The sequence below is a fragment of the Poecilia latipinna genome, unplaced genomic scaffold (assembly GCF_001443285.1).
Source record: "Poecilia latipinna isolate Pla-1442-1.1 unplaced genomic scaffold, P_latipinna-1.0 Scaffold16, whole genome shotgun sequence".
NCBI classification, from domain to species: domain Eukaryota; kingdom Metazoa; phylum Chordata; class Actinopteri; order Cyprinodontiformes; family Poeciliidae; genus Poecilia; species Poecilia latipinna.
The window spans coordinates 104,359-127,654 of NW_015112632.1; the positions used below are offsets into that span (position 1 = coordinate 104,359).

At 37.5% G+C, this 23,296-nt stretch overlaps 1 protein-coding gene across 2 annotated transcripts; it reads right to left on the reverse strand.

Moving 5' to 3' along the window:
- Positions 1 to 1,630: 1,630 nt before the first annotated feature.
- Positions 1,631 to 23,221, reverse strand: pnpla7a (patatin-like phospholipase domain containing 7a). 2 transcript variants are annotated; one of them, XM_015033608.1, is made up of 36 exons: positions 23,080 to 23,221; positions 22,607 to 22,655; positions 22,394 to 22,468; positions 22,067 to 22,154; positions 21,861 to 21,943; positions 21,427 to 21,527; positions 21,202 to 21,342; positions 20,953 to 21,112; positions 20,534 to 20,614; positions 19,306 to 19,434; positions 19,102 to 19,182; positions 18,511 to 18,640; positions 18,348 to 18,419; positions 18,175 to 18,251; positions 17,862 to 18,017; positions 17,665 to 17,742; positions 16,260 to 16,465; positions 16,024 to 16,155; positions 15,743 to 15,866; positions 13,818 to 13,931; positions 13,645 to 13,711; positions 13,349 to 13,498; positions 12,408 to 12,471; positions 12,029 to 12,197; positions 10,440 to 10,622; positions 10,155 to 10,273; positions 9,910 to 10,066; positions 8,786 to 8,902; positions 8,631 to 8,700; positions 7,790 to 7,906; positions 7,522 to 7,670; positions 7,217 to 7,369; positions 6,964 to 7,083; positions 5,146 to 5,230; positions 4,515 to 4,630; positions 1,631 to 4,020 (listed from the first exon to the last, which is right to left on the reverse strand). In XM_015033608.1, the coding sequence occupies exons 2-36, from the start codon at positions 22,652 to 22,654 to the stop codon at positions 3,910 to 3,912; spliced, it is 4,023 nt and encodes a 1,340-aa protein (XP_014889094.1). In that variant the 5' UTR covers position 22,655; positions 23,080 to 23,221; the 3' UTR covers positions 1,631 to 3,909. The 2 variants fall into 2 exon arrangements, with proteins under 2 accessions (XP_014889094.1, XP_014889102.1); XM_015033616.1 differs by lacking the exon at positions 4,515 to 4,630 and having other exon boundaries at positions 3,933 to 4,020.
- Between the last annotated feature and the right edge of the window lie 75 nt (positions 23,222 to 23,296).

Below are 23,296 nucleotides of genomic sequence, written 5' to 3' on the forward strand. Positions count from 1 at the left end.
ATGGGGTCATTGTCTGCCAGCTCCGTGGCTCCACTTGTCCACCGTCAACCTTGACTTCTCTGCCAGGACTCTAATTTCCAAGAAGCCTGATCTCTTTCACCCCGTTTTCTGCCCTCCACTTTCCTTCCCAGTGATGTATTGATCCAGACGAGTGCCACTTACTCCGCTCTCCTCTTCCAGGCCCCATTGTGACCTAAATTCCTCCCGTTACAGTCATTAATTAGCTGTTGCAATTCTGCCTTCCCGAGGGAAAGTGGGAGTATGAAAGAGCTTGTTAAAGGGCCCATCACTAAGGGGGGATTAATCAAACGTTAGGCACGTGGGATCCATTTTTTTGGATAATGCCACAAACAGTCCAGCACAAAACAAAGATTATATGTTTCCACTTGTCCTCCAGGTGTTACACTCAAACAAACTCACCACCTTCATTTAAACGCAGTTATCATTTTTAAGTGAGCATTATTAATCATTTGGGTACAGACGTTTTCTCCATAGATACTTGCTCGCTTATTAATATAATTACACAAAATGTGCCAGCAAACCCTTCAGGCTCGATCAGGGTTCCCAAGCACAAAATGAACGAATGCAAGCGTTTCCAGGTTTGGAAACGTATGGGAGAAGGAATTATTAGTAAAAATGTATGGATTTACATATTAATCTTTTTATTCTATTGTGCAAATCTTGCCATATCTTTAAAACAAATCGTTGGGATAACATTTCAGTCCATAATGTTTCATATGTCTAGACCCCTCAGATCTTCTGGTTCTGGTCTGTTCTGCATCCCCTGAACCAGAACCAAATGAGGAGAAGCAGCTTTCAGTTTCTATGCACCACAGATCTGGAACAAACTTCCAGAAAACTGTAAAACCGCTGAAACACTGGGTGCCTTTAAATCTCAACTTAAAACCCACCTGTTTAGACTTGCTTATGGCTAAAATGCGGGTTTTGATGTCTTCGATGTTTTTACTTTTCATCTAGTTATTAACTTCTTTTTATTTCTCTTTCACACCGTCTATGTAAAGCCCCCTCGGACAATGTCCCAGTCTATATCTAGGGGTGTGAGAATTCTTGTTAAATGACGTTTAAAGTCCTACAGGGTTTAGAGTCCCAGTTGACGGCGTTTCAACTAAAAACCTAGAGGTTGGAGTCCTTGTCAAACAGTGTTTTTGACTAAAGTCCCAAAGGGTTAGAGCCCCAGTTAAACGACATTTAACTGAAGACCTAAAAGGGGCCCGGGTTTTAATGTTTTTATCTTTTTTAATCTTTTTCAAAATGTCTCTCTTTCTCACTGTTTATTCAATGTCACATGCTGTTTTTATTTTAATTATGTGAAACACTTTGAAATGCCTTGCTGCTGAAATGTGCTATACAAATAAAATTTGACTAATTGATTGATTGATTGATATGTAAAGCCTAATCACTGTAGAAAACCTTTGGACTTAAAAGTATGAAATTAAACTAAGAACTAGACTCCAATAGATATTCATCATTTTCGCCAACAACCAAAACCCTTCTTTTTTTTTTTTTTAAAGGGTTAACATAATTTTATACTACAGATAATTAAACTGCTTAGGCATAATTCTATCATATTAAACTTAAAAAAGGAAGAAAAAAAGCGTCATAAAAGAGAAAAGGAAAAACAGGTTTATTAGCAACATCTGATCAAACAAAACAAATATATAGACAATATGCTGTAGGCATGTTAGTAAACATTCTCACACAATATCATTATTATTAACACGAGCGTAAAACAAGTGCACGATAATTTTCCTCATATAGGTCATCAAAGGAGGTTTATATTAACTTCATGGCAGGGCTCCATACATTACTCCAGCAGCTGATTCACTACAGTGACCCATTTAACAAAGAAGTGAAACATCGATCCTCAAGTCATTGTGCAAGGCTTCAAAGGAAAAAAAAAAAAAAAAGTACAAACCTCATCATCATCATCATCATCTGATTGGTAAACAGCAACATTTTTTTTTTCTGTCCAGTGTTCACATATTCACAACACATCCATAGTGTTTATAACAGGTTTTCTCCCACTGTCCACACGCATAAGGCTGCAGGCACGTGTAGCACCAGTAGTAAGTATCACACCTATAAAGAGTGTGTTTCAGGGGGGTGTGCAGTATCAGGGGGTGAAATAAATCATGATACTTGGAATGAACATCCTTTCGAGTTTGATATTACCTTAGTGTTGGAATACTGTAGTTATTGGTTCATACAAGGGCCATTACCTTTGTATTTATACAAGTATTTAAACATATCCAATATATTGTAAGGAAGGTGCCTAACAATAATAGTCTATCTGCAGACAAGATGAGCTTCAAAGTCACATTGTCTGCTGCTAAGTCTGTGTCTGATAGATTCAAGCCAGAACACAAACAGGGGGGAGGCTGTCTGAGCAGCCAACAGGGAAACTCGTGCTTTGAAGAGGACCGCCATCATTAATTCCCCCTGCATGTCCCCGGCACGTCGGGAATAACAAAACTGTGCCGATAGCCGTCACTGGACAGTCTGCTGCTTTGTTTTGTGCTGCATTTCTAAGCAATTTGTGATTCATGTATATTATTGTTAAGGCAGAGGTTTCTGTGCATTTTATTTCCATAATAACATTTTTGCAACACCAGCCTGTGTCCTTACATCTGGAGTTGCATGTTGGCAACAATTTTCAAAACTTTTTTTTTATTTATTTACAGGATAAACAGCTTTTCTGACTGAATTTTTGGTCATGTGCTGAAGTTGGCACACATCTGTGTAAATGCATCAGTTTAGACAAAACACAACAAAATTCCTGAACAGTTTGTGCTCTGATTTTTTTAAGGAGACCCAATCAATGCTTCCATGTATAAATCATTGTTATCTATATTAAGTCATATAAAGCAATAACTTATCATTTTAAGCAGTGGTTATTTTCTTCTTTCGAACAGCAGCGACTCTGCCTCAAGAAGAAACTATTTTAGACTTCTATCAAATCCTTATCTTTATGCCAGTTTCAGTGTTAAGCATGAAAATAGGAAAGACCATTATAGATAACTTAAGCAGTGAAATAACATAAATATAAATAACTGACCTAACCTAACCCTAACGTAGCCTGAACTTCTGAGTTTCAGAATCTAAACTCACATAACATTACTTGGTCAACTCAGATTATATCCAGCAGTCAAACAGCTTGGTGCAATTTGGTTCTTGTTTGAAAATATATGCCATCATAACCTGTGCCTATCAAACTGCAGTTGAATAAAACTAAAAACTTGTAGAGCTCCATTGATTTGGTTCCATTAAGTACTGTATTTTATTTTTTTTTTATGTTTTAAACGCAGTAAAAAACAAACAAACAAGCAAAGAAAAGAAAAACAAACATAAAACCACTGCCCCATCATTGCCTGGGTGGGTTAAATGTTTTGAGACACTCTTTCTGGCCTGGAAATCCAAATATTTTCAGGTAGAATTAAGTAAAAATTGTCTTCCTTACAACGTTTCCTTAATGCCTCGGTTCGTCTTGATTTAAAATGTGTGTTTGAGGTTCATATTTCTGTGTATGACCACAAAGAGGGGGACTTTCTTTAAATAATCATTGTAAACAGCAGTAATGTACAGAAAAAAAAACAACAACAATATGACAGTGACTTCCTGACTACTTTAAACCTAAAAACTAAATCAATAGAGTCAATCATGACAGAATCGACCTTTTTTTTCCTAACATTGTCTCAGTGATGAGTATTTCACAGAAATACGAATTTCTTCACTTGTCCTTTCATCTTCCACTGAACAGCTGTGATTCCCATAAAGCTTTAAGAAGTTCACATCAACTATATCTCAATATGAGAGATCAGCCAAACAAAGAGGATTAGTTGTGATGAAATTATGACGACCTGTTTGGGTATTGCTCAGACGGTTGTCTTCTTAATGGCTCGGTTGAAACGGATTTGTAGGCGTCTTCAGCTGCTCTTGTGGACTGAAGGAGACGTTTGCAGGCTCCCCGCTGGGGAATCCTCTCTCCTCCTGTTCCTCATCCTGAAAGTTGAGAGATGAGATAAAAGACAGTTAAAAATGGTCCAGAAAATAAAAAAGACTATATCTCCACCTGTGCTGTTCATTTCAATAAGCCATTTTCTTCATCTTTATGTGGACTAAAACTATTACTAAAATAGTTCAACTTTAATTGGCAACTAATCATAGGAGAGTGGAACTTTTAGCTGCTTCCATTCACTACTGATAAGTTTCACCCAACAACTGTAACTGCTTCATAACGTAACGTTTTCTGGTGACACCTAACAATGCCGGTCAGAACAGGAGTATCCATAATGTCTTATTACATGATGAGAGCATGTAAAAAAAAAAAAAAAAAAAAAATCTAATTATTTATGTTGTACAAACATGATTAAAACAAGCCGTCTTCAGCAGGAAAAGTGAAATTATAATTTTAAAGGAAACAGTTTAAACGTGTGAAGCATGTTTAAAAAGTACTGTGATTAAAGAAAGGGACGCTCCAGACTAGAAGTCCGCACCGTGTCAGCCGTCTCCTCCCCTTCAGTGTGCTCCCCGCAGTGACCATACAGCTCCATATCAGAAAGGGCACTCTCCAATGCTTCCTCGTCATAGTCAGTCTGATAGTCTGACTCTTCTGAGGAGGGGAGACAGAGTGAAAGGAAGCAGGTAGTGGGTGAAAAAGAAAAGATTGTGTGAACTGAGGACAAGATGCATGCGACCGATTTAAAATGTTTAAAACCATGTGAATTCAAATAGTAACAAAAGACACAATGAGGATTAAGAGAAGAATTTACTACCTCCCTGTAGATAATTTTGTTTGCACTTTTTTTATATAGAAATGCCTAATTTAAAGAATCAAAACACATTTTTCTTTTCTTCAGTGCGTCTACTTTCTCATTAAGATATAACAACAAAAATCCTTTCTCTGTCCACACCCAGTTCTAATGGATACAACTGTTAATTTGGTCTTTTCAGCAAAACATGTCAGCTGATGGATAAAAAAAACAAAAAAAAACAACCAACAACACAAAAACAGAAGAAGTGTAGAGATGTAAAAGATCCATCTACCAGACAGAATGTCAACACATTTTTAGAAGAACCATGATGTGTTGCTGAAAGTGGCAGTGCTGAATTATGTGTCAGTTTTACCATCCACCACCGCAGGCTTGACAGGCTCGATGCGAGACACGATTTCTGCAAGGTCAGTGAAGGAAGCATTGGGACATGTCACCACCTGAAAGACACACAAATTCAACTCATAAATAGCAGAAATTGTGTTTTTTTTTTTTTTTTTGACCAGACATTTTAAGCCTCAAAAACTCTCATCTAGCAATCAGCCATTTTTTTTGGCAAGTCTAATGTGACATGCATGGGATGAATTTGACCGACAACCTGATGACAACGCATCTCCGTTTTGTTTTGCGCTCGGAGTCCTCACTTGTCACTCAAAGCTTTCCTGACCAAAATAATGCACGACTTCAAGTAATAACTCAATCCAAAGGAGTTCAAGTAGGAAATACCTAACGGACACAAATGCATATGCTGGAAAGAACAGAAGTATGGATCAGGACTGGAAGATAAAACAAGTCAGCTCTGTTCATAGATAAAATGAACAGAAATTCTCAGCTATGACTTTAGTGACTGGGGAACAGAGATGCTCATTTAAGATAACATGCATGGATCACTGCATCTGTTGTTAACAAGAACTGTAATCCCTCATCTTTGTACTCCATCTGCAGGCTCCATCTGTCTGTGCAGCATGAGAGTGGTACATAAATCCAGTGGAGTCTGCAAAAAGATCTTGCAATCATGTCACGGTGAAGAGAGAGAAAAATATTCACGCAGTTTGAATATTTTTGCTAGATTTGGCTTTTCCCTTGTTTTTTTAAGAGAGTCACCATTCTGTTAGTAAACATCTAATTTTGAATACATTAATAAATAAATCTCTGACATATTCTTTGTCTCATTCTTTCAGCATTTAGCCAATTCTAACTGACCTAAAACAAGAGAAGTTTGGTCTGATTTCATTTCAGACACTGGGGGGGCAAAAAAAAGCATGTCTATTTTCATGTGTCTATTTTCATAGACACATACAGTAAACCAGAAGTTTACTGTATGTGTTTGAAGTTAACCAGAAATACCCAAAAGCTGTGAAAAAGACATAAATGTGCAAAATAGTTGAAAAACGTTTGTTGTTGCCACCAAATTCTTACCAACAATATGGTGAGAAATTTCTTAAATGCATAACCCATATTTGTTTAGCTTCCTTAAAAGTTGCATAAAAGACAGAACTAAAAGTTATACTAGTCGTAAACATTTAACCTTCAAAATAGGAACCCATTTTTTTGTTTGTTTGTTTTAAATCAAATCTTCATATTTTGTTTCTATAGCTAAATAATTTGTGTCTTGAATTTTTTTTAAAGTAACATGATTTTTAAAGGGGAAGACATGCATTATTTCTCTTGAGACACATCCTACAAGACGATCTGAAAATAGCAAGACATCATTAAATGTCTGTGTGGGAAGGCTGTTGTTTTAAAGAATAAAAATGGGAGTTGGTCAAAAGACAGCATCACTGTTCAAATCTGAAACCCTAACAATAGCTTCAATCTTGCCTCCATTTTTCAATAAGGTGCATAAGTTTTCTGCCGTTTTGTTGCTGCTGAGTATTTTGCATGTCAATTCTGCTCTTGTTTTATTATGCACATTACTGCAGCACTTTGGAGTTAATTTGTCACTGTCTTATTTTGCTTTGTAAGGATGTAGCCTTTTCTAAATATTGATAGGAATCAGATCCAGAGGATTTTTGTTTTTACTTCAAGAGTGGAACTTAAAACAGAAACTGGTTTTCATTAATGATTTTTTTTTTTGTCTGAATCCAACAAATTTCACATTATTTAATTGTGATTATCTATATTTGATGAAACAAAGTGTGTGTTCCCTACAGACATCATGTCTCATTCTTACATTGCTCATGGTTTGGGTGTTGCGGGTCTCCTCTTGGTGCCTGTCTTTCATCATCTTCTCCACGACGCCACTCCGCCTCCACACATCAAACACGGTCTTGCCATGCTGGTAGCCCACTTCCTACAACACACAAATATTCACTGATCTGAAAGAATATATCATAAGAACCCACCAGGCATTCTTAGGATTGGAAAGAAACCATAACCATTAGAGTGTTAGATTGAACAAAAAGCCAAGTGTGTCTCAAACTTACAGCTATCTCATCAAACTTGCCAAACTCCAGAGTCCGATATCTGTCAATTGGCGGCCTGATGTACTCGCAATAGTCGCTGCTTTTAACGGACTCCAGGTGCCTCACGCAGCATACGTAAGCCAGCCGGGTCTGAATCTCTGCCATGTTCAACACCTGTTGAAATCAACGTAAAGCTCAAACAAACAAACAAAAAAAAAAAAAAACACCTCCATAAATATCTTCATTGTTATTCATAGATTTGGTTTATTTCTTGGAAACCTCCTCCCACCGTTTGTTGGGTTTTTATTCGTTAATCAATTCATCACCTTCACTTTCTCTGCCAGGGGGTTCAGGCGTTTCCATAGCACCCACCAGCCTGAGAGCGAATCGCCGTAATTAGTGAGGTTGGTTTCATCCCGGCTGCCCACGTCAATAGCTATCACCACCTTGGCCCCCATGGAGCGCGCCACATCAGCTGGGAAAATCGAAGGTAGCCCAAAGAAGAAGAAGAAGAAGAAAAAAAAGAAACACATATTGAGGTACAGAAAGAACATCTGTAATATGTTGATAACTGAGAGGGTGAGCTTAACAAACCTGGCAGGTTGTTGATGTAACCCCCATCCATCAGCAGGTGTCCGTCTTTGGGGTCACAGAGAGGGGGCAGATATCCCGAGAGAGACATGCTGGCTCGAACGTACCGCCACAGAGAACCTAAAACAGCAAACAGGACATTTTATTAAACTGTATTTTTTAGAAATTACATACAGGGACAACTACATTTATTGACTGGTAAACGTGTGCAAAAAGCCTCAATATTAAGGAATCACTGAAATAATGTGTATTTGAGTAGATTTATTCAAGCAAAAACATATTTCAAGAAAATTATTATTTTGTTTTTTCTTAAAGCCACAATTATTGGCAAAAACTCTTATAAAATAAATAAAAAACTATACTAAGAATACACAAACTAAATCAGAGCATCTTGGAAATTATAATTAGTAAACCAGACAAATGTCGGTTGATCTTAAATCAAGAAAAGCTAAAACTAAGCAACTACTGGCCTACACTTCCTCAAATCTACAATTAAATAAATAAAATTTTGATAAAACAAATAAAACTATGACAAATAAAGCTAGACAGTGCACAGATCATTGCATAGAAATAACTTTGCAATGATCTGTGCATTTCATAAAGATCTTGATAATTGTGCTGGCCACAAACTGTTTAAAGCAAAAGCCACTAAACTCGGGTTTGATATAATGTTTATAAGTAAATACAGATTAAACCACCTTTATTTGCAGGCATTGCTAAATGAAGAAACATTTCCTAAAATTGTGATTTGGGTAAATCTCCAAGCAAAGACAACCTAAAAAAATGAATTAATAAAAGAGAAGTAAAAAGGAGAGAGAATCAAACACACAAATTCAATACTTACCATCAGTGTGTACTCTCATGGCTGAAGCACTAATGTCAGTAGTAATATTAAAATATGGGATCCAAAGGTCCTGCATTTAAAAATAAAATAAAATAAAATAATTAGAACAATAAAAAACAACATATAAAGTATATACTTCCTTTTTTGTAGCTCACCTCAATCTGTTTGCTTTGAAACACTTTACTGATGCTGGAGTTGAAGCCAGCACCAGTAAACATGGAGGACATCGGATATGTGAAATCCCAAACCTTTTTAAATGTTGAGGTCATTTCCTTTTGGAAAAGAGCAAAAGACATATTTTTATTAAGTAATGACAGTATTTGTCTTGCCACACGCAAATATTTTCCTTTTTTAACCGACTATTTTACAAAGCAAGGAATAGATGAAATGTTAAAAAAAAAAATCTTAAAGAGAGAGGGATTTTCAGTTCACTTTACTCAGCTTCTTGTATGCTACTTTAGTCAGTTAATCTAGAACAACCCGAGTTGACGAAATTATCCGCAGTTCAAAGATATTAGTTATCTGAACAAGAGGTTTAACCACTATTAGTCACACCTGCAGCAAAGATCATTTTAAAATGTCTAAGAGCATTGAACAACATCTTACTGCAGCAGCTGCTCATCACAAAGGTTCCTGAAACACTTAAAGGATTGAGGTTTTAGATGTGCTGGCAAAAAATAAGAAAAAAAAAGCTCCTGTTACAAAATAGTTTAAATATGTACATGTTTCTTTAAGGTACTGAAATAATTGCTTGACTGCTGTGCATCAGCTGCCTCGTTTAAAAATAGTAATATGCTATAAACAGTGAGCAGGATGTTGGTAACCAAGTCGATATTTAATGCACAAACAGAAGAACAAACGGATGTAGAGGATGTTGGATACATCTCTTCTACATGTTTATTTGCACCTGACGTCCAATTTGAATATAAAGACATGGAAAAAAGTTTAATGGAACCCCAGATGTATCAAAAGCTCGCCATGTAAATCAATGTGCAAAATAATAACAACAAAGGTAAAAAATAACTGGACCAGAAGGGAGTCTAAGCTGATTTTTCTTTTCCATATATTCAAATTAAATCTTTACCAGAGGTGCCAATAAATGTGGCAAGCAGTTTAGCAGTGAAAAAATATTTTATCAAATTGCAAAAAACAGACAGACAGACAGACATGTTCTCTTTCCACATTGACAGTCAAATTGTCTAAAGGCCAGACAACACTGCGACAGTGTTGGATTTTATTGTGTGACTGATGAAGCATGGCTCATGTAGACCGGTCTCACCATTGCCCATTGTCTGGCTCTAATCCTCATGCGGCTGAGGCTGCGGTCCTCAGCATACAAAGCCCCCATCAGCGCTCCAATCGAAGTCCCACCGATCAGGTCCACCGGGATGCCGGCCTCGCACAGCGCTCTCATGATCCCCACCTGGGAGCAACCCCTGATTAGGAGACGAAGAAGATGAAACGGGACACCGACTGTAAAAAGACTGCATTTGTGTAAAAAGACTGGTTGAGGAACTAGTTTACCTGGCCCCTCCCCCGCCGAGGACGAGCGCGATGGCGTTGCCCGTGAGAACCCGAGCCAGACGGGAGAAGTCAGAGTGGCGGTCTGCAGGCTTCTCAAACACACGCTGGTACAGCTCCAACTGCAAAAAAAAAAAAAAAAAAAAAAAAAAAAAAAAAAAAGCAAAGAAAGGGAAGTTAAGAGGAATGAGTGAATAAATGACGACGATGATGTAGACTGAGAACGCTGAAGCGCAGCTGGGCCAAACTGGACCACGTAAGGTGCTTCGATAGACGAAATATTCCAACCAGCTTGGGGAGGCTCCTCTTAGAGAAGACCCTTCTGGGACAGGAGAGATGGAGGTGCCTGGAGATCCAGCTTCGCATGTTCAGCCAGTTCACAGTTCCTTGGGGAGGAGGGCCATCTTCTCGGTGCAACAACACCAGCTGCTTCTGGGCCCGCACTGCACTTCCTTCTAACATGCGCTCCAGCTGAGGGAGGGGAGAGAGAGAGAGCCATCGAGCACAGATGTTTCAGAACATTTTACATTTGACACTTTTTCCTGTGTGATGTTGGCACAGACGGACGAGCGCTTGGTGAAAAAAAAAAGTTTGGAAAACTTAACAGAAGTAAACAGGCAGACATAGCATTTCTGCTGGTAAATTGTCATGAATAAAGGATGAATCTTTAGATACTGAAGTTTCTTACATCAGCCCAAAGCCACACGTCATGACTGACTTTTCTAAATAACACTTAATGCCACTGCAAATTTAAAAAGCATGCTGCCCTCTATGTGTTTTCCCTTTATCTAATCAACTCCTTAATGAACATTTTGATTAAAGAAAACAAGATATTGGCCCGATCAGATTATTATCAAATTACCCCCTTCTGCCTCTGCTGAAGATAGTGTTAAGATTAGGATTTGGTTTTTTTTTTTTTTTTTTTTTGTAGAGAAGGTGTTTGCCCCACAGATAAAAACCAAGTAAAAGATATGACTCATTCTGAATTTGGGTAAATATTGATCCGTCTTTCGATTTCTGCTTCCATTTCCTGGTCAGCAGGGGCACATTCCTCTTTCCACTCCCCTCTAGAGGAGATTACCTCTCTTTCGTCACTTTAAAACATGGACTCTCTTTCACAGCATCCGTCCAGTCTTTGCTCATTTCTCAAACATATTTAAGGGTTAAACACAAGTCACCCTGACCCGATTCAGCCATTACAATGGTTAAACAAGAAGGCCACAACCTGATTCGACTGAGTAATGATCAGAAGTGGCCTTCATATTACATTAGAGGTGATTGTTATGTTCAGATTTTTTATATATATATAAAAAACTGTCCTTCTACAGATGTGTTACTAAAACTTTAAAATATCCACTCGCAGATTAAAAAACATAAAAACAAATGCAGAGTCAAGCTGCTGCCAAAAATCTAGAAGAAGTGCACTGAGCACTTCTAGAAATAAAAGACTTCGTATAACCAACCTTTGCACTCAAACAACTTTGATTCTTTAGCGCACTGCTTGCAAAAACAAAGTTAGATGATAGAAACAATTCTGAGGATCAGATCATGTTGACAAAATTAGCTACAATTTGAACACAATGTTCTCCATCAGTGCAGATCAGACAACTTTAACTTATGAATGGTAAGTAGTTGATTCTGAAAGGTTCAGTTGGGACTGGATAACTAGTAAAGTAGACGATAAAATGATTTCACTCTCATTACAAATTACTATTTTGAAGTTGCTCTTGTAGGAAAAACAATTACAAAACAGACATTACATTGTAATACAGCTACTGATAAAATAAAAAAAAACACAGCTATTAAAAACACTTTTTTGCATGCATCAGTATGACCTCCATCTTCCCTCTGTTTGCAGCCAAGTCTTTCCATCTCACCTCCCCAACAGCAGGGTCTTGCTCCCCAAGTCCCACAATAATGATGCAGTCAGCCTGACGGATGCACCGCTGAGTCCACGGGGTCAACGTGTAGTCGGTCTGATACAGAACTATGCGATGTATGTCTTCTTGTTGGCCCAGCCAGCTGGAAAGACGGTATTCATGGACACTACGGACAAAGAGAGTTCATAAATAAAGAATACTGTAGATCAATTTTTTTGCATCAATAAAACAAGTTTAAACATAAATGAAAGAGCAACAGCGGTACCAAAGGAAATACTTCCCATATATCTAATGCATGTTCAGGGAAAGCCTAAGGCCTAAAGCCTAATTATCAAATGTAAATATGAAACTCTTTTTAGTTTTGACATCAACATACCTATCCAGTGCTGCAGCTCCCAGCCTCTGCTTGATAATGTCACTTGTAAGCAGAAGAGTTGGTCCTGCGTGAGATCAAATTACATTTATCAAATCAACGTCTTCTCAAGGCAACTTCTACAGTAGCCTACAGCCCCCTGTTAAAACTAAAACTTTTCCATGACCTCGTTCATGTTTCTTTGGGAGAAGAGCATCAGCATGCTACATCTCATTGTGGCAATACTCAGTCCCAGTCTCTTACAAAGGTTCTTCAGGTTAATCAGGTGAATTTAAAACGACTGAATTATTTAAACTATTAGCTTAATAATTTGCACAGTTATGTTACAAGTTAATCGCAGCTTTAATTCTTCTTGTATTTTCCCTAAATAATAAGCTGAGCAGTTTACAATTTTTAGATCAACTGTACACGTGTGCCTATTTAAATTTTATTCTTTAAAGACTCAAAAGCTGATTGTATTAAAATGAAAACTTTAAAAGGGTAAATCTTCTCGCTTGCTTTGTCGCATACAAAGCAATGGAGTCACCAAAGCAAATCTGTCCTGACACGCTCAGTCGCAGCTCAAACCAGGATAAGCGGTTAAAAGTCATTAACAGTCCATTGTCAGTAATCCTGACCAATCATGTTTCTATGGCTTTGTTATGTATACTGGAAATCTCTTTTGAGGAATAGCCACCTGTTTTCTTTGTGCTAACTTTTCACATAACATTTCCGCACCAATTATTACAACAAACACAGTTTTCTGCTTCAAATGAAAGATTTCCTTTCCAAGAACACCGACTTTGTGTCTTCCTCTTTTAGCTTTAATTGTTTTTTTGTTTTTTTTTATTGTAATAACTATAGATGACAGGGCTTTAATTTTAATAAATACCTCCGAAGGACTCTTATGTGGAATGACATAAGAGTAAAATGAAAGCATCATGTCGGTGTGACCGTTGTCTTACCTATAGCAATGAGGGCATGCTGCAGCTCCAGGGTGAAGGTAGTCAAAGGCACCTCTTCTGATACAGGCAGGACCGTCACAGTAGAGAGGTTGGAGGCTTGATTCCCTGCATCCCACTTGCTCCCTGGAGTGTGGAGTGCCAAGCTACGAGCTGAACAAATCATTAAATTGTAGACATGTCCCTCAAAAAGATAAAAGCATTGGAAAAAACTCAATATCTAAGCAACTAAACATTCAGCATCACAATTGGTGTACTGTAACATCATGAGAAAGTAACATTATAAACCAAGCACACACCTGAAAAAGGAACGTTGACCTGCTGAAGAATCTTTTGACCCAACAAATGGATCAACCTTGTGACGACCTATGAGATCAAAATGTTTTATAACCAATTTTGCTTTAAAAAATAAAAAAAAAACATCAGGAAAACACTGAACTTGCACATGAAGTACAGTTTAGATCATGAGTACCTGTGGGAACCTCCTCTTGATGGAGTTGAGCGCCCCCTCTGGTAACTTAGCCAGTTCTGAATCTCGAACAGCGTGAACAGTTGTGGCTCGGTTCTGGTGGGTCAAGGCCTCCACCTGTAGAGACACTTGTTGCTTTATACTAAATCCCCACAAAGTATTTCACAATTGCTGTTTTACTATATCTTATCCTTCTCAAAGGCAATTAGAGTCTGGAATGGTGTAAGTATGATATAACATAGAGGTACATCGCTCTAACCTACTTTTCAAAGTGGAAAACACCAGAGAACCTGTCATTCAACTCAGGCGAAGTACTGTTGATCTTCATGTGAAGGAAATGTTTCTCTCCAAAACTGATCTCTACACAATTTAAAAGTCTAAAAAACAACTTGAACTGAGAAACGAGGTTTGTCTTGGCACCGTGTGCAGTGAGGAACGCAAAACTCACTGTTGGAGAGTAGCAAATGTTTCAGAGTGAGATTATGCAATGCAATTAAAGCTAAATGCTTCAAGGGTTTCCGAGCATCTTTTTACTCATAACTGTGGAGCGTCCTGTGGATCGTACACTTCCTTACTTGTGTATTAGTAGAGAAAAGCTCTCCATTTAGGTCAACCCAGCACTGCTTGCAGTGATCAACATACTTCACTACTTGTTTGGTGCGACAACAACGACCTCAAAGACTTCCGTCTTCACAAAAATGTCACCGCTAGTAAAATGTCTTGGTGTGCTTAAGTGTAGGCTCTCGGTTTGCCCAGAGCTTATACCCTCTTATAATCTATAAGAGGCATGGGCAGGTAGCCTATTTGAGCTAAGGTCTATAAGTCACCTATACAAGTTAGAGGGGTGACAAGGCACTTTATCCTTGCAGTATTTAGACCAAAGCAAACCACAGAAATTTCATTAAGACTGCAGGAAATTATTAACTTATGAAAAAAAAAAAAAAAAAAGCCTTATTCAGCTCCTTCAAGACATGAATCAGTTATTCTTTACACCCCCATTTACTGCTTACGAGTCCTGTAATAGCACAGTGTGAAACAAAGATCACAAGTGAAAAAAGGAGCTGTAAATGAGTTGTCTTCATTTCATGTCATCAAGAAGAGCTGACGTCAATACAGTGAGGCTAAATGTGTCTCCGAGTGCTAGACACCTCCATCGCATCCCTATTTTCACTACCACAACAGCTGCAATGACAGCTTTCCTCCTCCAAGTAGCAGTAACCATAGCATCCATCAGCCCAGGTATTATTAGAAGCATTGTGGCAGAAACCCGTCACCACAGCAAGTGGGAGGCCAGGTGAGGGTAACTAAGAGGTTTAGCTTTAAAAAAGTAGCCCAGGTGTAAAGCTATAAACAGCATAGCCTTTAAAACAACAGAGTTTAGCCATAAAGAGCAAAACTTGAATCTGGGGAAAATAAAACTTCAACGTGTAAAAAGTTGCTCAGCTAAAATAAAAAAACTTTGATTACTGATTATTGAAAATGGTATAAATAAATATTTTTGAGGTGCATTTTTAATAAAATGTTTTTTTTTTCTAAATGACAGCAATTTTTTAATTAATTTAATAAACTAAATGTAAATCTTGCTTTAAACAGCTTTTTTCCCCGATTGGCAAGCAATACTGAAGTAAACATCAGCGTTACATCCAGTGTAAGCGTGTCCAAAGTGAGGCCCTAGGGCCTTTTGTGGTCCTTGGAATAATTTTGTGACCCCCTAATAGTTGTTATGGAGATTTGGCGACCCTAAAATGCTACTCTCTGCTGCAGCTGTCTCATAGTAAACTCAAAAAAACATGCTTTCCTCTTCATCACTGTACATATTGGCTTTTCTTTTTTTTTTTTTCAAATAAAATTGATAAAAATCACAAAGAAAAATAATTTTTTTTTTCTGATTTTCCACATTTAAAAAAACTTTCTGCCTCATGTCTTACCACTCCAATCAGGTCACCACGTCCATACTCTCCTATCAGCTCCTTTTTGCCGTCGTCCTTCCTGATCACAGAGCGTAGTCGACCACTCAGCACTATAAAGGTGCTATCTGATTTTTCCCCCTGCCTAGGAAAAGTAAATAAAATAGCTTCAATTTAGTTAAATAAATCTTATTTAGTTGAATATGCTCAATTATTAACTTCTTTTTTTGGGATGTTCATCTTTATCCATTCATAAATGTAGACAACGTTTATGAAAATGACAAAGATTTGACGACAAAAACCTGTAAACAGCTCTGCCAGCCTCCACAGCCATCCAATCAAGGGCAAAGTCTATCTGTCTGATAAAAGACGACATCCGCCTGGAGACGGTGTGAGCAACATTCAGGACCACTTTTGGCTCAACACGCATTATCCTAAAGAATTAAAGAAACAAAGGTATGGAGAAATCAAAAGTTAAAGTGGATTTTAACACAAAATGAGAACACGTTAGAATGATCGCAAACAGGACGTGACTGACTCGTAGAAGTGGGTTTTGGAAATGGAGAGGAAGCTGCAGTCTCGCTGGGCTCGAACCGTAAATATGAGAGGCTCTCCGGTCAACACAGCGAGCTGACCCACAAGCTCCCCAGGATGCGTCACAAACAGACGAGTGTCTTCTTCACGATCAATCATCCTCTGATAAACATGGAGGAGCCCGGAGATCACAAACTGGATGCTCACTTCCTAGAAAACAAGCAGGGACGAGTCAACTGAGGGAAAATTAAAAAGCTAGAGGGTTTGATGATGGATGTTTATTGGACAGCAAAAAAAAATCTGCCTGATGTTTGTTTAAGTGTCAACTGTATGTTGCATTTCTGCATTTTGATCAGAAGACCCGATAATCTCCTGAAAGTATCACAAGGCTGATTGGCAGCACAAGTAATGAATATGTAACTTAAGATCTAGAAAAATCCCTTGCAAAAAATGATATGTTACATAAATTTAACACAAAAAAGAAAAGCAAAATTACTTTGAACCAAATCTTATACTCTTGGAAAGCTTGTTTATTCACTTTAAATTAATAAACATCTGTAAAAAAATAATAAATAAACAAAAAGGGGGTGGTGGGGTTTGTTTGAGCAGCAAAGTTGAACATGTGGGCTGTGCCAAAAAACAAATAAATACCTGCCAAATTCTTTCTACCTCTGCCAACCTACTTCTTCTGATATCAACTTGTATTTGGTGGAGTTTATTAGGTTGAATGGTTGGAGTACGGACAAACATTTGAACGTTTTTTTTTAATTCAACAAACAGGTTCAATTAGTAACGTGCAGGTGGAATCGTACACAACCACAGCAGCCCGGCATTTCCTCCTCATCCTGGTCACCAGTCTGATCACACAAAACGCCCAATGAAAATCAGAAACAAAATAAGTCATTTGGTACAGAGAGGATTTTCATGGATGTAATCCACAAGCTTCAACTGTGCTGCTCAACTTGCAAACATCTCATTTCTCTTAAAAACATTTGCTTTCAGTGGCTTCTTACACAGTACGAGTTGTTTTGTGGTTTCTGTCGTACTGTACTTATAGTATGTTTTATTTTGATTTTATTACCGTTTTTATTTGGTTTGATCTGTTTTGATGCGGCATAGCACTTTGGTTAAAATAAAGACTTTTTTTTTTAAACATGCTTTATAAATAAAATGGATTTGGATTTAAATCATTCAATGGGATTCTATTTCAAATGCAGCATCATTTAGAGAAAATTTGTGTTTTCAAAAGTTAGGATGTCTTGTCAAATAAGCATTGTTAGACATTTTTATTACCTCCTGTGATAAGTACATAATAGCTAAAAATACCAAACAACTCAGCTAATGGATTGTGAAAAGAAATTGACAACAGTCATAAAAATTTGTATAAAAAGGAAAAGGTTTTCTCTAACCTGGTCTCCTTGACGAGCTACAACAGAACCTGCCTTCACATGGTGAAGGGTCACCCTGCCATCAAGTAAACTGGGGTCCTATAAGAAAAAAAAAAGAAATTAAAACCTTCATTACAACAGCATAAAAAAAAAGAATCTTTCATCATCTTGGAATGAGATTCTCATTTATTGAAATGCATTTGTATTGATACAGTTACCTGCAGCTGGATGACTCCCAGGAAGTCTTTCTTAGCAGCCTGGAGGACAGTGCTGCTTTTACCAACGTTACTGGCGTCAGGCTGCCCTCCACTGTCAGTGTAGTGGAACACCTCAGACGGTGTTTGCTGCATCGTCACATTCTTCTTTAGAGCAGACTACAAAGCCGGACACAAGGAAGTCATTTAAAATCAGACAATAACCGCTGTAGCGTTGTGAGGTACAGCAGCTTTCTGGTTAATTTCACACCCAGTTTCTCCTCTCAGAGAAACATTAGAGCAAACATAAATGAGAAGTTAAACCGTAAAGTCTTACCTTCTGAGTGAGAGGACTGGATGGAGTCTCCTCTATTGTGACACGAGCTCGTTCACAAGCCATGTTAAGGTCATTTCCTGTTGTGCAACGCAGCAAAGAAGAAATTTTACAATCATAATTCCTCTTAAAAAAAATATGTGAAGGACAGAAAAAAATAAAATAAAGTGACCCACCTCCACAATCAGTGGGAGCAGAGACAGACCGCGACCTCCTACTGCTGTTTAGAGGACTATCCTTAACACCATCTTTTAAAATGGAAAACAGTACAAGAAGCAGATCAAACATGAGAAATTAAAAGCTTCATTTGAAATGTGTGCATGTGTAAGATCGTTATACCTGGTTCTGAAGTGGTCTCATTGGTCACAGCTGGAAACTCATCCTGGAAATGGTGACGACGAGCCGTCTTTACAGAATTTACCTCAGACATCACACTGTTTATATTGGACAACGGCACAGCCTGACTCTCCTGCCAAAGAAAACATAAGGGAAATAAATTCAGGTCTTTAATCTTTAGAAGCACAGACAATTGTAAGCTCCAAGAGCAGGATCCATTCACAAATGAGTACACCTCTTTAAAAAAAAAAAAAATACTGATTTTGAAGAAAATGATTTGTGCATGCTACTGAAATTATCAGATGGTACTAAAGTCAGTAACCACCTTAGGTCAGTGATCCCCATTTTTTGTGAAACGTTTGCATTCATTTCTATTCACATTTCCCTGACCAGGAGGAATGACGAAGGTGTGAAGCTGTGCTTAATGATCTGTAAAAGTAGCTTCCCTGTGTGTGATCTAGTGTGCAAATGCTTTTCTAATGTTTGTTCTGTGTAATTTGATCAAACGCCAAGCTTAGGTATTCAGCATGAGCATCTCTGCGTGACTCTGTGTAAACACACAAATATGCGTGCACCAATTAATTTCCCTCCTACCGGATTGAAGAGCTCGGTTGTTAGGCCCAGATAGTTATGCAACGCCAGAAAGGTCACCCTCTGAAGTCGCACCATGATTATCTGCAAATCCAACAAAGTCAAGAATAATTAAACAGAGCAAGATATGTTCTTCACAAGTTTGTGATTACTTCTAATTTATGGAAATGTATTTACATTCCATATTTATTGTTAGACTTTCCATACCTGGATGACGCGAACAAGTGTCTCGGGGTATTTCTTGAAAACTGACTCAAAGGCTGAAGCAGATAAGCGTAAGATGGTGGAGCGAGTTGCAGCTCGTGCTGATACAGTCTTATATGGAGCTGGATAACCCTGGAAATAAGAGAGAAGACAAATTCAACTACAATAAAAACTCTGAAAATAGAAGAGGATGACCAACAGCTGCTATTTTTCTGTTATTTTATACGTTTAACATTATTATACAGTCCAGTCTATTCCATCTCTGGATGTGCCTGAATTTTACCCTGCAGGTCTAATAAAAGCTTATTCTGTTGTAATCCACACATCAATGTTAAACTTTAATTACATTTCAAAAACTGGGTAACTACATGAGAATTGAAATGACTTCTCCTGTAATTATATCTATGCACAGAGCCATGCAAATATATTAATTCCCCTCAAACGTCTCTTAAATTCACAACCACAAACTTCACTGCATTTTAGTTTTATTGCTGTTTTTTGTGTTTGACCATTATATAATATACACCTGCGAATTGAAAAAAAGAAAAAAAAAGAATAAATGATAGAAAACTCTTAAGATCAAAGGTTGACCTGCCAGCAGAACACAGGCCACGAAAAGCTGGATAACTTCATGAAGGATATATATATATATATACAGTGACTGTATTTAAACAGAATATACATAAACATATATGAATGTTTCTCTATGTTTAACAGTCATCATATAGTTTCATTATAAAACTGTGTACTCTTATTTTTTATAGCCTGATTCTCTCACTTTAATATCCGTTATATGTGTTTTATAGTCTCAAATTGCTGTTTTTAAAATAGATAATCTGGATAGCACAATCTCCACTCTGAAAGGGATAATCGATAGATAGATAGATAGATAAGATAGATAGATAAGATAGATAGATAGATAGATAGATAGATAGATAGATAGATAGATAGATAGATAGATAGATAGATAGATAGATAGATAGATAGAGAGTTATAATCAAGCATTTCATGAAATTACGAGGTGTTAAGTAAACATGTTATTTATGATAATAATATGGAAATAAAACTATCCAACTAGATACTAGATACTTACATTTATTAGTTTTCTCAGAGGAAAACTAATATATGAACTAATAATGGGTGATCTAATTGAACTGATACAGTCAGATGAACGCACCAATGAGGACAGAAGCCAGCCAAATGTAAAATGAGAGAATAAATAAGAGCTCACAGTGATGATGTCCAGAATGCTGAGCAGGCTGTGGACACTGTCTCCAGGGTGAACATCCTTCACCACTGGCTCCGTGCCATCCTTTAAAAGTAAAAGCATCCATAAAGCTGAGTATTTGTTCAACGTCTGCTTGAATATGCCATCAAAAAAATTAAGTCATAAAAAAAACTACATTTCAAAATATCTTATAATCCATATAGATAGATGTTACTTTAGTGCCCTCTGCTGTTCATATTTATTAAATGTCATTTTTAAAATCAATGTTTAAACAAAACATTGCAATCTAACAGTTGTTTGTAGAGTGATACATGTTGTACATAAGAAAACAAATGACTGGATTACTGAAACCCAACTTGAAATCACTTTACCTATAAATATTTTTTTTTTTAAAAGAGCTATTGTTGTTGTTGGCGACATACATTTTCTTGAACACAGAGCTCAAGTCGACCATCCTGGACCACATATATACTGTCATCGTCATCTCCTGGTCTGAAAAGCACTTCCCCTTCTTGAAGCTCAACAAACACCATGTGGCGACACAACTCCAGGAACAGAGGCTTCTCAAAGTGACCCAGGACTCTACAAGAAGTGTGACAAAACAAGCATTATTACACCGTCTTAATAGGGAGACAACATTTTATAAGGAAAGATGTTGCAAAACTGTTTACCTAACATTTTTTAGCATATAGAGAACCTCTGAAGGAAGATTTGAACTCTGCACATCAAACTCTGTTAGATCTGCCTCCAGCAAAGATGGAGGAGGTTCCTTATGCTGCAGAGTGGGTGGGTCTTTACGGATCCTCAAGATTCTGTTAGAACAGAGAAACTGATTTAAGAGCAAGACCTAAAAATAATTGTTTTCACAGTAAATGACATGTAAAAATGTTGCAAACCTGCGAGCTATGGTCAGAACTTTGGTTCTTTTGCGTATGCGCTGCGGTTGCTTTGACACTGAGGATAAGGAGGGGGGAGGAGTAGAGGACAGCGTTTGAACCTTGAGCAGAGACGACAGAGAGAACACAATCAAGTTTGTTGTTCTTTGAGGCGTACACCAAATTACTGAAAAGCTTAGAAAATGAATTGTCTAAATATAGAGATCAAAGTTTGGTTTCCTTTTGGCTTACATTACTTCACTATTTCTACAGTGACCCACTCGCTGTATCACACAAACACCAGGTTTATAGTGACATATACAGTAATTTATTAAAGGGGGAAAAAATGTGAAAATTAACCCAAGACTTAAGTAAATTAGAGAACCATAATCTAGTAAAATGTAATTATTTGTTTTCAGACATGCCAACAAAAATGTAAATAGAAAAAAAACAACCTTTCGCATTATCTTTCTTCCATAGAAAAGCACTTTATCTCGTTTTCGGAAACGATACTGGGGCACACCAGGCTGCTGCTCACCTTTGTCAGAGAATCAAAATGTAAAATGCAGATACAATTACATTACAGTTCCTTTAGAGGGGAATATAAAATTAAATATTTATTTGAACAATATGTAATTTAGAATGAGCTTGGAAGACTCACGAGCAAGCTTGATTTTTCTGTAATAGAAGAGCACCACAATCCCAATCAGTACGACAGCGACCACTGCTCCGATCAGTACACCTGTTAGCTGGATGTACACAAGAAATAATGTGATGAATAATCCGAGCTAACAATAAGATTTTAAATCAGTAAGGTTAAATTAAACGCTGGTTGATTCTTTACCAGTATAAACATCAACATCACAGAAAATCAAGCTATAAGTTAATATTTTTATGCACAATGGTTCTGACATGCACAGAACAAGGGAAATAAGAAGCAAACTGCTATAAAAAGTGTTGTCAGTTTTTATTATTCAGTAATTCTTACCATCGTGGTTTGCATCCTCTCTTCCACAAACTGTTGAACTCGTGCCTTCAGAGCACTCCTGCTGCCCGTCAGCATCTAGACATATTTGATATTAGCACTAGTTTGCCTATCCAATTAATTAAAAAAAAAAATAAAAAATACACATTGACTAAAGAATTCAAATGAATGTCTCTTCTGTCATAAGTATCAAAAGAAGTTGTGCTGCATGCATACCGAACTGGACCATTGGCACAGCTCCCTCTCATCTGCAGCACAGTCCATCCTGTGTAACAAGAATCCCAGTAAACGATTAGCCTCACACTTAAATAAAACGTGACCTACAAAAAGAAAAGATGTCAGCGTTTTAAAAAGAGAAGTCCCATTTTGTGAAGATGTCTCTTTCTTCTGGAGAAATGGAAAGAAATAATTGAAAAGAGGAACCTGGATTTGAATGTTAGCCTCATTCGGTAACCCCCTCCAGCTTCATGAAATAAGTATATGCTCGTGTAATTAGGCAAACAACGCGATTGACAGCTGATGATTTTCCGACGTGGTTAGAAAGAAAAATACTATTAGCTTGGGTTATCATTAGCTAGCAGCTGACTGAACAGGGTTTACCGTCTTGCTAGTGAAAACAACGTAGCCAAATTCAACAGCTAATTCAACTATTAAAGTAATCCGAGAAAAACGGGAGGAACAATGCTTACTTTTATGGGATTTTCGAAGTGCTGCTTCCTATTATTTATTTACATCGCTGAACAGACAAATTTGTTAGCAACGCGCTAACAAAGTTTTCTTTATGCTGTCAGCTGCTTTGGCCCGCCCCTCTCTGCTGTTGCCTTGGTTTCGCTTGAGGCAGGTATCCAATCAGAACGAAGCATGTTTCACTATCGTTAAAATGGAAAGTTTCATTCTAATTTTACA